A 14561-nucleotide genomic window follows, 5' to 3' on the forward strand; every position below is an offset into this window, starting at 1 on the left:
TTGCAAGAACATACTATTGCAATTTAGGGTGCAATCCTGTATATGCTTACTCTGGTCCAGTCCATGCACCATTTAAACTAGAGCAGCCTTCCCCAGGTTGGTGGTCTCCAGATGTGTTGAGCTACAATTGTCTTCATCCCCATGGCCATTAATTTCTAATGAAATAATTAAAGCAGGCACTGCTTATTAGGAAGAGCATTACATCTATCCCCCCCCTTCACTTATTCCTATGTCAGACACGTTAGTACAAAGCTATTTTTCTTAGGTGATCTATAAGTAGCCATCTGAAGAAAACAGTTATTCCCTGTGTTTGAATTAGTGTGTTGTTGGTTTTTTTTTAAAGGAAATAGAGATTGTTGGGTATGATATAAGCAATTATTAACTTGGTACCCCAGGAGTTGCATAATAACATTATTTGTGTGACTTAGATATAGTTGATTTGAAGTATATTTGATTTCCTGATGACTTTGAGAGGTTAACCTGAATATGCCTTTCTTCCAGAAAGACAAGTGTTCACACCATTGAAATAAAGGTTTATGTTTTCACTATTCAGACCTAATTTGGCCTAGATACAGTGAATTCCTTACATTTCTGGAAGGGATTTCTGCTCATCAAAAGAGGTTTCTCCAATTTCCACTATTTCCATTCTTGTCTGATGCAGCTCAGGCTGTATCCTCCATGGTAATTATGGGTCTGACTCAATTTTATATCTGCTCTGGGCGGACACTTGATTTAGTGTTTTGTACTGGCGAGAAGGCAATTGTTCTGTGGCTTGGTGAACCTGTTATGGTTTCAATGTCCTGGATAGATCACTACCTGGTAAGGTTTGTGATTTCAGCAACATCTGACCCCTGCAGGGATGAAGAACCTATTAGGTTCTTTTTCTATTGGAGTCTTATGGATTCTGATGGATGCAAATGTCTCTTGAGGATTTTCTTGCTGACATACCTGGCTATCCTGTTAGTACCTGGTCCATGGGGGAGTGGAGTGATTGTATCTAGAGCCCAGGTCTAAGCACCCTCTCCCAAATCATAGAATCCAACCAGCTCCTTGCATTTCTGAGGAAATTGGGGTAAAGAAATGCATGTTTTAGCTCAGAACTCAGTTTCTTACAGACCACATTTACTCAGGAGGAAGTCCCACTTTGTCGAGTGAAACTTAGTTCTAGATAAGTGTCCTCAGGACTGCAGCTACTATTCTTTTGTCTTCTGGGTGTCAAATTTTAATCCAGAAACCGCTGTCAAGATTTTGATCTTATAATTTGTGGTAAGCCATCTATGAAGTTTGGGGAAAGGGGTGGGCCTATATGTGTATTCTGGGATGGATTATTGTATAATGCTGTGAAGGGCAAACAGTTGATGCTGATGCCTTGTTGGCAAATTAGAGGCATTCTTTCTTTGTTTTCCATAACGTGAGGTCATACTTCAGCCACTGCTCAGGCTACTCCACCCCAGCCATTGTTAATAAGTAGTATTTACTTGTATTGTGTTGGCTAGTGTAGTGTTAACTCCTTTCTTCTGCAACTGCAAATCACTTGGTAGTTTGTTTTTTAAGGTACCTAATTTGGGTAGGACAGTAGTGGACACCTGTATACTTAGTCCTCAGGAGCAGTTATTTATGTTTAACTCTTTGAAATTCTTTCTTCTTTAAAATGAAAATACAAAAGAAATCATTTTTTTAAAACCAAAAGGCCTGTTTTAAAATAACATTGTTCTTCCTCCTCCTCCTTTCAGTCTGCTGAAGACTTGCTGCCTTCATCCTGAAAATGTCCCGGAGAAGCATAGACTATGGGGACCTACCAGAATATGAGAAGAGTCAAATCAAAAGGACCCTGGAGCTGGGCACTGTCATGACAGTGTATAGCCTCAAAAAGAGTAATCCAGAGAGGAGGACAATCCAGGTCATTATGGAAACCAGGCAGGTAGCATGGAGTAAGACATCTGACAAGATAGAAGGATTCTGTGAGTATTATTGCAAATCTTTGATATTATCTGTCACGCCTGGCTGCATTCTTAAGATGAGATGTTTGGAACGAAGAAACTCTATATGCTGTTGCGTTAGTCTGCAGTCCCATGTTCCTGATCCCTGTAGTATATATGTGCAGACTGGAAATGTGGGTCAGAGGGTCAGAAAGTGATTTTTTCTCTAAACTTAGACTTCCAAGCCTTTCACTCATCCCTTGAGAGTTAGTAAATGTGGGCAGTATTGTCCATGCCATGCACAGTTGTCTGAAGAAATATCAGATCACCCTATTAATCATTGATATTGTTTTTAAACCAACTTCTCTATTGGGTTTCAAGTTGTTAATTTTTGTTTTGTTTTCACAAACTATGAGGATTAGAAACACGTTTTGTTTTTCTCTTCTTTTCTTAAATGGAAAATGGAGTCCTTGCAATATAATATACTCCTAAATGGACAAGGTTTGAGATTAAAAATCAGAACAATGTGTGCATGATCTAACAAATACGAAGCATTTATTCTTATTTAAATAATTGAAAGGTTTTTTTTAAACTTATGTTTAATTCCTCTCACTTGAAATTATTGGGATACAAAAAGCTTAGCCTTCGATAGGTTGTGACTCTGACCTTTCAATTCTTTTCCACATGCCCAAACAAATGGATCAGAACTGAGTAAGTAATGACTTCCATGATTGCTAAAAGTAAGACAGCTAGACCTGTCCAAACAAGCTGAAAGTTCTTGGAAAAAGTATCTACTAAATTATAAATCCAAGCTATGATATGTTGTTAAAAATTAGAGTAACTAAGAATGCTGAAGAGCAAAACCTATTTTACAGTGCAGTTCTGCGCATGTCTACTCAGAAGTAAGCACTGTTGAGTTTAATGGGGTGTTTTCCCAGGTAACAGTGCACAGAATTGCAACCTTAATATATTTGTAGTGAAAAGTAGTTGTTTAAAAGAATTATGTTTGAAGCTGCCTAAATGTGAGGCTGCATATTATGTTTCATTTCAAGGAAGCTTTGTTGCTTTTCACATAAAATCCACACAGGGATCTGTTAATCTGCGCAATAAAATCTCAGTTGTGGAGTATCCATAAAAACAGCAGTGCAAATAATGGTGTACATACAAAAATACTTCCAATGATGACTGCAATGAATTGGAAATTGAGAATAAAATGAGCCCACTATAAGCAAGACGTTATGAGCTTGCACCTCAGGGTTTTCCAATTGGTCTCCCAATTTCTATTTCTTTTTATAAAAAATATTAAATGCATACACAAGTTTCCTGAATTTGATGACAGCAGCAGCTTCAGTTTGGTGTAACCTATTTTCCCAATCAAAACTGTCTATCTATATTTTTCTCCTCATAGGGAAAAAAGTAGCGGTGGCAGTGGGAAAATTTTGATTGGGAAGAGTATTGACGGGTGAGAGAGAATACACCATCCCTGTCAATACTGCTGGCAAACTCTCTCTCTCTCTCTCTCTCTCTCTCTCACTCACACACACACACACACACACACACACACACACACACTGTATTTCAGTTAACGAGGTTGGAAGATTAGTTGTAGGTCTGCATGATGTACATTTTTGCAGTGGCTTAACTGTAATATTGCAGCAAACCATAGTTACAAATGTTTGTTTATGCTGTTGACAATGAGCTAAATTGACAAACCATAGTTACAGCCAATGCTCCACCTCTAGAAGTTTTTGTACCATCGAGATGGGAGTGAACTTATGCTGAGTGGAGTGGCCGGAAAACAAACACACAGAAGTAGCTCTAAGCAATAGTTTGCCTGTTGTACATTTGGCAGCTAAAACTATAGTTTGTGCTTTACATTATGGTTAGTTCAAACCATGGTTTAGTGTGATATCTGAATTGAGTCACTAATACAAAACTTCACTCTCTGCTATGTGTTGAGACTGTTGACTAATAACACTATAATGCACCTACAAAAACAAGATGTGTTGCTGGGGCTGTATACCTCTGGGCTTTCCCAGATGGCCATACCCCTTTCCCCGAAATCACCATTTGGTGGTTTCCTGACTTTTATGCAGGTTCCCCCCCCCCCATTTTAAAAGGTTGAAATTCTTCACCTTAGGCTTAGTTACTGGCAGTAAGAATTTTAAGCTACAGCTTGCTAGTATTTTTTGTAATTTGGGCCCTATCCCTTTTGCCTTACCCACCTCTTGAATGCACTCCCCCCTCACTTCTCTGAAATTCAGTTCGTTCCTTAGGCTGAAACAGGTCCCTCAACCCTGCTTTAGCTGGTCGATTGATTGATTTAAAGCTTTAGACTCAAATGCTGCACATAGTTAACCTCCTTAAATTAAGTCAATAGGATTTAAGCAGCCTGTGTGCAGGATTTTAGTCTCAGTTGATAGGTTTCACTGTATTAGCTGTAAAAAGACAATGAAAAAGAAAGTATTAAATATGATCTTTCCTTTTCACAATTAGTGTTAGCTAACACTTCCGTTAGTATCTCAGCAAGGCACCTATGTAGAAATTCTGATATGTTAACTGCATTTGTATTTGATTAATTGGTTCAAAGTCATGTGTTTAATCAACTATAATTTTACTGAGCAGTTGTTAGCCCTGCCTATTCCCATACATATAAGATAGTATTTTCTAAGTAGCATTTGGTATGTTGTGATGTAGCATTTGTTTTGTACATAAAATTTAAAGATCTTTTGAAACTATGTTAATCACAGAATGGAAACTTTGGCCGGTGTTTTTCCCTGTTAAATTATTAACTAAAGAATTATATGAGTTGCAACATCTAGTGATGAATAGCTTTCTTTTTGGTGAAAATTGACAGTTATTTGAACAGTTCCTGCAAAGAACATTGATCGTTGAACCAGATCTTATTAAAATAAATCTCATGGCTGAGTCTGTTTAACAACAAGCACAAGAGAGGAAATTCCTTAGCTTCAAGTTCAGTTTGTTCACCAACAGGTTAAAATATCTCTTTTTAAAGAAAATGTGCTAAACTGCTAGTAAAAACAAAATCCAATTTGCTTAATTAAGGTTGGAATATGTGCTGTGTACCTTTAAATTATACTTGATGAAAGATGTGTGAAGTCTTGCTATCTGAAGACACTTCCATATTTTTATTTATTTTTTATCATTTTACATTTATGGAAAATCTTAGGATTTTAAACACTCTTTTTCAATTTATATTATTCCAAAATCATGGGAAATGAAGGATTAAATTAATTACAATAGATAACTGAAAATGGAAAACTTCCAGTATGTATAGTGGAAACCACACATTGTAAATAGCACATTTTGCAAAATGGAAACCCACCAGATAAGACCCACAAGTTTTAAAAGTTTATGTAGCTGTCTAATTTGTTGAATAGTGCAGAATACATTGTTGAAAAGGTGTCAACAGGAAAAACGATATAAGAATAAGGCTTTCAGAATCCAGCATCTGTACAAGAACAGTGGTATGCTGAGCTTCACAAGCACGTAGATTACTGTTTCCCATTCTATAATTAGCAGTGAGGAAGTTTCATATGCACATGTGGGTCTCCCTTTCTTGATGAACATGGCTGGTATCTGCACTATTTGTTTAAGCTCTACTGAATCTTGGACCAAACTTGATCAATCCAGCTCCATATTGAGCATATTAAGTTCAATGGGGCCAGCGTTTTGAATGTTCAGTCTCTCATAGGGATGATCTTCAAATGGCCAGCGTTCTAAGAAATTTGCTAAATGTGCACTATTCCAGCTTGTGGTTTTGCCTTCCTGCCACAAGTATAGGGTTGGATCCTGCAGTTTTTGTTCAAGGCAGAGCACCAAGTAGTTTAGTGCAAATTTTAGCTTGTATTTCCCCCCCAAGCCAAAGCAAAGCTTGTTAGTTACTACAAGGGCCTTTGACTAGCAGCTACCACTTGGGATGGTTCATAAGTGCTAGAATAGCAGCAGTTGTTGTAGACAAAGACCTGAGTTTTGCAAAAAAAAATTAAAAAAGCTTTTGATAGCTTTTTGGGCAGCTTTTGATAGATTTTTGGGCAGTGGCCTACCTTCCTTTCAGGATGGTTAACTGCAAACTCTACTGCTTTGCAGTGCCTCCACATAAAGAATTTAATACTCTTCATACTTAGATGGCTTATTTGACACACTGTGTTTCTTCCCTGTCCCCCTTATTTATGGCATTTTTATCCTGCTCTTCAGCAGAAAAAGGTCTCTCAGAGCAGCTTACAAAGATTAATATTAAGTCCATTCCAGCTTACAATGTAAAGGACATGACACAAGAGGAAAAGGAATTGGGAGGGAGGAGGAAAACAACAAAACTCAGGGACTAGTTCTTAGTCTTTAAGTTCTTATAGGTATTCTTTCTGGCAGGAAAGGGTGAAACAAGCTCCCTACGGCTGTTCTTTTTCCGACCAATGTATGGGGCTATGTTGGTCTCCCCCTTACCATGATATTCTTTCTGAGAGGCAGGAGAAGCAGCTTTCTAGTAGTCCTTGGTCCTTTGGCTGATAGATGAGGTCAGAGTCTGCGAGCCCAGGGATATGTCTGTTGGAGCTGCATGTTCTCTCCGGCACGGAAGGATGAAGTGAGCTCCTTGCAGCTGCTCATACTATTCTTTCTGGGAGGCAGGGGGTACAGCCTCCCATGGCCCTTGGTTCAAAAACATTATACATTTGGGTAGATTCAGTTAAAAGCAGTTTACAAATTTGCTCATAGCGGAATAGAATCTGTTACTATGACTTTTCTTTTTTACTGTTTGGTTTTATACCTTTTTTGGAGATTGACAACCTGGTTAGGCTTTTTTGTAGACGCCTAGAGCGAGCCAGCACCACTCTCCTTAGTATTTTGCTGAAGCCCTTGTAAAAGAGGACTTTAAATTGCAGTTATCAGGCAATCCTGTGGTTCTGCCATAGCTACAATTAGCATACATCTACATAATTTCCATGTAGCATATTTGGGAACCTATGCACTCCCAGCTGAAAAGATGAGGAGAAAAAGGCAACAGGACAAATGCCAGAGAACAATCTGCTTCCCCAACATCTATAGCAATGCCATGAATACATACCAGTCACGAAGCAGCATGCTGACACCCCTATGATTGTCCTGCATGTATTTGGACAATCCACACAAGGCAATGGGGAAATACCGCGACAAAAGCTGGGGTGAACACCCTCCAACCACAAACAGAAAAAAACAAATACTCACAAAAACTGTTAATTAGATGTGTATATAGTTCTCATTGGCAAGTTATGTTACACTGCCTCAAACTATGTAAACATCTTGACATTTTGCATGCTACACACATGCGCACACAATCTGCCAGGAACACCACAACACCTTCCATGGCATGATCTGCTATAGCACAGGCAGCAAGATACCAGCAACTGAGAGCCTCCAGGAATCCCTGTATACCAATTCAAATCTCCTTATACCTCCTGCACACAGCCTGCTGAAAATTGCCCTTTTGACTGCACAGCACAAAAGGAAGGAGGTGTACAAAATTATGCATGGTGTGGAGAATGTGGATAGGGAAACATGTTTCTCTCCCTCCCATAATACTAGAACCCAATGGGGTCATATCCGATGAAGCTGATTGGTGGGAGATCCAGGACAAATACAAGGAAGTATTTCTTCAAACAGCGCATAGTTAAACTATGGAATTCACTACCACAAAATGATGTGATGGCTTTAAAAGGGGGTTGGATAAATTCCTGGAAGAGAAGACTATCAATGGCTACTAGCCCTGATGACTATGTGTTACATCCAGTATCTGAAGCAGTAAGACTACATGCCCTAGTTGCTGGGGAACATGGGTGGGAGAGTGGTTGGCCACTGTGCGAACAGAGTGCTGGACTAGATGGACCCTTGGTCAGATCCAGCATGGCTCTTCTTATGTTCTTATGTATAAGGAAGGATGGGAAGTTTAACAAAACTCTCAGATCGTTCTCTTAGGAGGAGGCCTGACTTTTCTCCATAATTCCCATCCCCCAAATCCCCCTTTGCATACTCTAGGCACGCAGAACAGAAGGGGAGGGAGCCATATGCTTTCCATCTGAGTTACGGGCTCCCTGACAAAGGTTTTTATACTGCTATTGGTTTGCCTTGACTATACAACATCGAAGTAATGTAGTTGGAGTGGGAGAAGGTAGGAAAGGAAGTTTGCTTTGGCTCTCCATGGAGTTCAGTGGGTAGCTTTTGATTCACCACCACCATTTTGTTGGCATAGCATTACACTAGAGTTGGGACTGAGAGGCAGGATCTGGGTTGGGGGTGGGGGTTGGATTTGGACAGAGTCCCGCCTCCCTGCTGAAGTTGTGCCTGTGGTGGTGGAATATTGGTGTAACATTTTGTTAGCATTGGCTGATAGTAGCTGATATCCTAGATTTGCCAGCATAGAAATTCTCTATTTCAATTTCCGCCCCGTTTCAGGCTTTTTCCATGATGTGGATAAACTTTTCATTTGTGCCTGATGTAAGGCTGAAATCCCATAGAGCAGTTTTTTCCTTCTGTCCAAAGTACCTGGGAAAGTGATTTCCAATGTTCGCTTGAACTGGAATCATTCATAATACTTCACTTTTAAAAAATAAATATATGTTGGTGTTTTAATACAAGGAGACTTGACCACATATGGCACAAATGAAGTGACTACAATTTTCCTGACTCCAGTTAAGCTGGAGTCAAGAAAATGAACACAATGAACACAATCTTTGTGTTCATTGTGTTGCCACAGCAGAGGAGGATTGCTATTTCTTCTGTCTTGAAGTCAGAATGCTTGCTTGTTTAGGAAAGGATGATATCCACATTTTGTAACCTAAGTGAGGTGGTACATGTAGTAAAGCTGCCTTGGTTTGTTTGGGAAAAAATACAATCTATTTTGCTGTTCCTATAAAGGATATGAACATATTTAAAAATACATAAATAACGAGAGCTGAGATTCTGAGATGATGAATTAATGTTGTGCCCAATATCAAATTCCACACTAGAGCCATGGGTGTCTAGAACCCACAGCACATTGCATGATCTCTCGAAAGAGTGAAAGGTATGAAGTTTATTCCTGGCATTTCCAGGTAAAGACCCGTATTCTAAAACCCTCGGGAGCCTGTGCCAGTCCGAGGGGACAATAGTTACCAATGTGGCGCAATGGTCTAACACAGTAAAAGGCAACTTCCCTTTTCTAGTAATATGCACCTGCTTCTACTGCAAAGAATGAAGAGCTTAAGAGAAGGATAGATTATTTTAGGCCAAGTTTCCCTGAACCCGGTTCCCTCCAGATGGGTTGGACTACAACTCCCATAAGCTCTATCCAGCATGTGTCCAACAGATCTAGAGGGAGCCAGGTTGGAAACGGATGTCTTAAACTTAAGACAATCAGCCAAACAATTTGCACAAGAGAGGGAGAAAAGGACTGTCACTTCTTTACTTCTGCCTTACTGGATGATTCATGACAGTGCAAACTTGCACTTATTTGATTCACTGATGCTTCCTCTTAGGACGTGGGAAACTACTCTGGTAATGCTTGTATAATAAAATCATATTATCTATTCTGCATAGTATTAGAGATGCAACATTTGGTTGATTATTTGGTTAGGTTAATTGATTATGAAACCCTCTCGATCAATTAAAAAGGGTCCTAATTAATTACGGTAGGAGATATTATTACTTTTGTATTTCATTAGAAAAGTACTTACTGAATCCACTCGTAGGAGGGCGTAATCTCAAATGAGACGATTTCCCTTTGGTGTGTGGAAATTCCTCTTCTAAAATGGCACCTTCTGCCTGCTGGCCCCAAGGCCAAGATCATCTTCCACCTTGGTTTGTTGATGGCAGCACCAGCATGTGTCTCAGCCACCTGAGGAGCCCTTCTGTAGTCAGTTCTCCTTCACTGCTTGAAGTCCCATTGACGAGGGCAGTGGGGAAGGGGACTGCGTTGGCAGTATCACTAGCTGAGATGACAGTGAAATCCTACCCCGCCCTGCAAACCTTGTACTTCACAAATGTGAACAAACTTGGGTTATACTTTGACTACACAGTAAAAGCAGCATGTAGCAGCATTTGAGGGATAATAGCTTTTTAATGTTCTAAAAACAAAGTCTGCTTTTTTTTCTTCAGGGCAATCTGTTTTGAACTGCAAATAAAATAGATTAATAGATTAAAATGAACGTGATTAATTGACTGTGATCTTAAGCAGGGATCAGGGGACAGCTCTACTTAGAAAAGAACTAGGAGGGTCATAGTTGATTTCTTTCAACTATGAAATCTTCAACTAAGGGTGTTGGCATAACCCTTAGCAACAGATCTTGTATAAAAGGTGTTACTCGCCATGTTAGGTTTGGGCCTTTTAAATAAGACCCGTTTGCAGAAGCTAATGTCATACCTTAACACAGAACAAAGCAGCCATTTCCTCTTTTTTCCACACAGACTACTTCAGTGCACCACAAATATATCTGGGTTTTTGCTGCTGCCTTAGCTGCTAGTGCTTGCAAAAATGTGTGACTAGATAATAAAATATTGCAGTGATGAATTCTGATAAATTTTTAAGCTGTGGCAGAGACCTCCTGCATTGGTGCCACCTGTTCAATAATAGCCTTTGCAGTTGTGTTTATTACATATTACCTGTTCCAAGGCAGTAGTGACACAACAAACGTTTCCATTTATAAATCCTTGTCAGCAGTCAGGAGCATGGACATTTGAAAAGACACTGAGCAGTGTAATTGTATGCGTGTTTACACAAAAGCAAGTCTCATTGATTGTAATGGGACTTATTCCCAGGTAGGTACGCGTAAGATTTTAATAATCTTAATTTGACCCCAGATATCAAATTTAGAAGGCACAAAATGTTTGGCAACTTTCATTTCTACAAATCTTGCACTTTCTAGCGTTCAGAAAAAGGTGGCCTTGTTAAAGGGAACTTGCTGTATTGTGAAAAGCTCTTGCTTCTGTCTTTTCTCTCGCACCCCTTCTAAAGACTAAAATTACTTTCACTCTTATGGAAAAAGAGATGAATATTTGCATAATTGTTCTGCATGATGGCAGCAAGAGGTCTTGGGTGCTCCTTCACTGTCACCTGACTCTTGTCTGTCTACCCCATCTTTACTAATTTTATCTGTTCCTGTCTTGCCTGTCTAATTTAGTCATTGTTGAGGTGTTGCAGTAATCTCAACCAGAATAAAAGTGAATTGCTGCTGTCTACAATGGAAAGAAACAAGTACATAAGAAGAGCTTTGCTGGATCAGACCAAAGGTCTATCTAGCCCAAAGTAGACAACCAAACACCTATATGAATATGGGATCTATCTGCGCTTTTAATACATATCCCTCTTTCAATCCAAAGCAAAGGACAGTGTGGATTCTCTCTGCCAACTTTACAGAGCCTATTACCTTTCGCAGCATTATCAGTATCCATCTCATTGTAACAGCTTCCAGAAACAAAAGTTCTGCTTTTTCATTCCTAATACTCTGTTGTACAAGAGGGGAGAAGTTCCAGGAGCATCTTTCTCGAGAAGGAAGAAGTTCCAGGAGCATTACTACAATTAGTTTCCTTTTTCTGTAACAGCAATGGATGGTCCCTTTGTATATGTGTATAGCGCCTTTGTAAAATTTGTTTGATTAACAGATATACAAGCAGAACGTATTGGAAGTAAATTGACACTTCTGTAGCATCAGCACAGCCACTAACACAGCATCAGATTTTCAGAGAGCAATTTGTAACCGTGGTTTCAGCTTACTTCGATTACTTTTTGCATTGTGTGTTGGGGTGTGTGTCTTGTACTATGGGGGGGGGGGAATGTAGATGTTAATTATGATTAAGGAAAAACTATGCAGAAGGTCCCAGGTTTGATCCCCAGCATCTCCAGGAAGGGCAAGAAAAATTCCTGTCTGAAACCCTGGAGATCTGCTGCCAGTCAGTGTCGACAATACTGGGCTAGATGGACCAATGGTCTGATTCAGTATAGGGCAGCTTTCTATGATTTACCTCCTTTTGTCTTTATTTTGTTCTGGACCCAAGTGGATAATTAATGAATACCAGGTTATATTGCATTAGCTGCAATTGCCAAGATTTATTAGTTTGTGAAGGGTCTTTTACAATAATCTCTCTAGTGCTTTCAATAGTTACCTTGGCTGGGAGTTTAGCTATGGTCCATGGGTCCTGGTTCTCATCCATCACCACATTTGTATTTTGTTGAGATATATTGACCATTGATAAAACGTTAACCGATCATTGTAGGCCAGCCTTCCCCAACCTGGTATCCTCCAGATGTGGATTGTAATATCTATAATTCCCAGCCAGCATAGTTAATGCCTATACTGGCAGGTAATTATGGGAATTGCAGTCCAGCACATCTCGAGAGCAGTAGAGTTGGGAAAGGCTGTTGAAGGTCATTTTCATGTCATCAGTCTGTCAAAGGATGATTAGCTAGAATCCCAAACAATCCTTAAGGAGTTATTTTGTTTCATGTTGAAGATCCCTAAAATATAAATGGAGTAAACTTTGTTCTAACAGTAAGCAGGACATCCTGAACCAATCATCCATGTGTGCTCATATTTATAAATTCCTGTATAAAAGTACATTGGGGGCGGGGGAAATAGAATCAGATTTGTATTTACATCTACACAGATGGACAGAGAGACAAACAAAATGTGACAGTAGCACTTCCATGTGTTAAAACATAGAACTTCCCCAGTTGCATAGAAGAGGGGTGATGGGGTATGTGGGGAGTGTCACCTACCCTGCATCTGTAACTAATCTCTCTCAAGACCTTTTCTCCATGTGTCTTAAGGGAAAGGGCTGCATGAAGGTAAACCACAGGTGGCATGAGGGTTCTGACTCCCTCACCTACACCTCTCTTTTTCTTTTAAAATCTGACCTCTCTCTTTTTATGTAATGGTGGTTCCATATTCAACATGTGGAATTGCCAATAGTCTGATTTGCTCACAGACTGGTTTGAATTTTACTTTACCGGGGCAGTTGCAAAAGTCCGTCCTGGCCAATAGAAGCCAATTTTAAAAGGTGGGGAAGGGGAATGGTGCCCTGTTTAGAAGCTACTATATATCTCCTGGCCATATTATTGAGCATCTTACATATTTTGTTTTTTTAGATCTCAGAGGCCTGATATCTACCCATTGTTTGTGTCCATAGCAAAACTGATTGTGGCTTCCCACAAACTTGTTGGGTTGCAACCGAAGTTGGTACGATCCGGTGTTGAAGCATCCTAAATGCCAGCCATAATTCTTGACAAAGTTAATTTGCATAACCTTGCAAGGGTGCATTCACTCACATTCATCTATTTTTGTTCTAAAACAGTTGTTTCACTTCTGACCCATGGTCTATATTAGATTCATCATTCTGGTGTTTGTTCATCTGGGTATTTAGAATTTCCTTTCTGTGGTCACATAAAAGGCTCAACATGTGTGGCCTTCTAACTGTTCATAAGTCTCTTCAGCTGTTCATTTCCTCTGCATTTAATACTAACCTAACTAGGCCAGACTTCCTGTTTATGGCCAGTCAAAGTACATTCTAAATGTACTTTGCATTGAGGCATGGTTTGGACATATTCCAAGCAGGATGATGATGATGATGATGATGTACAGAGCTCATACTTTAACTTAAACTCAAGGGAAATGGGTTTCTGGACTGTGCACTCTGTCCCATCTTTGGCATGAATTACCCACACACACCCTTACCCTTCCGGTGACCTGAAATTATAGTTCTCTTCTTGACCAGCATTTGAAACCAGAGTTTGAGGAACGTTCAACACCTGGGTAAGAGGGAATCTGGTTTGCATTAACTATGGTTAAAGCCGATTGAAATGTACCTCGCCGGTTGGGGAAAGGAGGAATTTGGACAAGACAGGGGAGGCCTTTGACGCTCCTAAAGCCTGCTTCCCATTTCTTAAATCATGATAACGAGATCAGGAGAGTTATGTCTGCACTGGTTTTGGGTCTTCATAAGATCAGAATTTTAACATTAAAAAAAGTCTTCCACCAGTTAAATATTCCTCACAAATCATCACTTGTCTTGTGGTAAGGACCATGTTTTGGAGGCATTCCAGTTTTGGATAGCCACTGTTTCAGGACAAACTAAAGCATTCTCTTTGATTAACTAGAGGGAATGCCAAACTGTTTTCTCAGTCAAGGTTTATATTCACTTTTTGATTTCTTAAAGGAAAGCAAATTGCACTTTAGGCCCTCCAAATTCTTAACACATTTTGTTTTAATACAAATGTGCACTGCTTTCCAAAAATAGCTTTTGATTTATTCTGTTGAGGAAAGTTATGTCACATTTTCTGTTTGATCTCAGAAGATAATAGTCTCATTCCTCTAATGTCCTATTCATATTGTGAGGCAGATTCAGAATTGACACCCCAAGTTATTGGAGTTGCATCCTGGGGTATATTTGGTAGTCCAATACCAAACAGGATGATGTAACAATGAAGCTATTGTTTCTTTCTTAGGAACAGTGAGGCAGATTTGCAGAAGGAAACAACTGCTTTTTAATCTTGTGCCTCTCATTTGCACACTTTCCAGTGTTTTAGGGGTTGTGTAGTGGAAATAATGGTCAGGTTGACTTTCTAAAAGAAGAAAGCCTCACATTATTCAGAATGTTTGCAATCCAAATATGGAAAAC

At 39.5% G+C, this 14561-nt stretch overlaps 1 protein-coding gene across 1 annotated transcript in view; it reads left to right on the top strand.

Annotated features, from left to right (window-relative positions):
- The first annotated feature begins 1738 nt into the window (after window positions 1-1738).
- PLCG2 (phospholipase C gamma 2) overlaps window positions 1739-14561 on the top strand; it is a 73495-nt gene continuing 60672 nt past the window's right edge. The window contains exon 1 of the mRNA XM_063141227.1: window positions 1739-1961. Coding sequence (XP_062997297.1) covers window positions 1766-1961 — 196 coding nt within the window. The 5' untranslated portion in view covers window positions 1739-1765. The remainder of the gene's footprint in view (window positions 1962-14561) is intronic.

This window comes from Elgaria multicarinata, chromosome 14, assembly GCF_023053635.1.
Source record: "Elgaria multicarinata webbii isolate HBS135686 ecotype San Diego chromosome 14, rElgMul1.1.pri, whole genome shotgun sequence".
Taxonomy (NCBI): domain Eukaryota; kingdom Metazoa; phylum Chordata; class Lepidosauria; order Squamata; family Anguidae; genus Elgaria; species Elgaria multicarinata.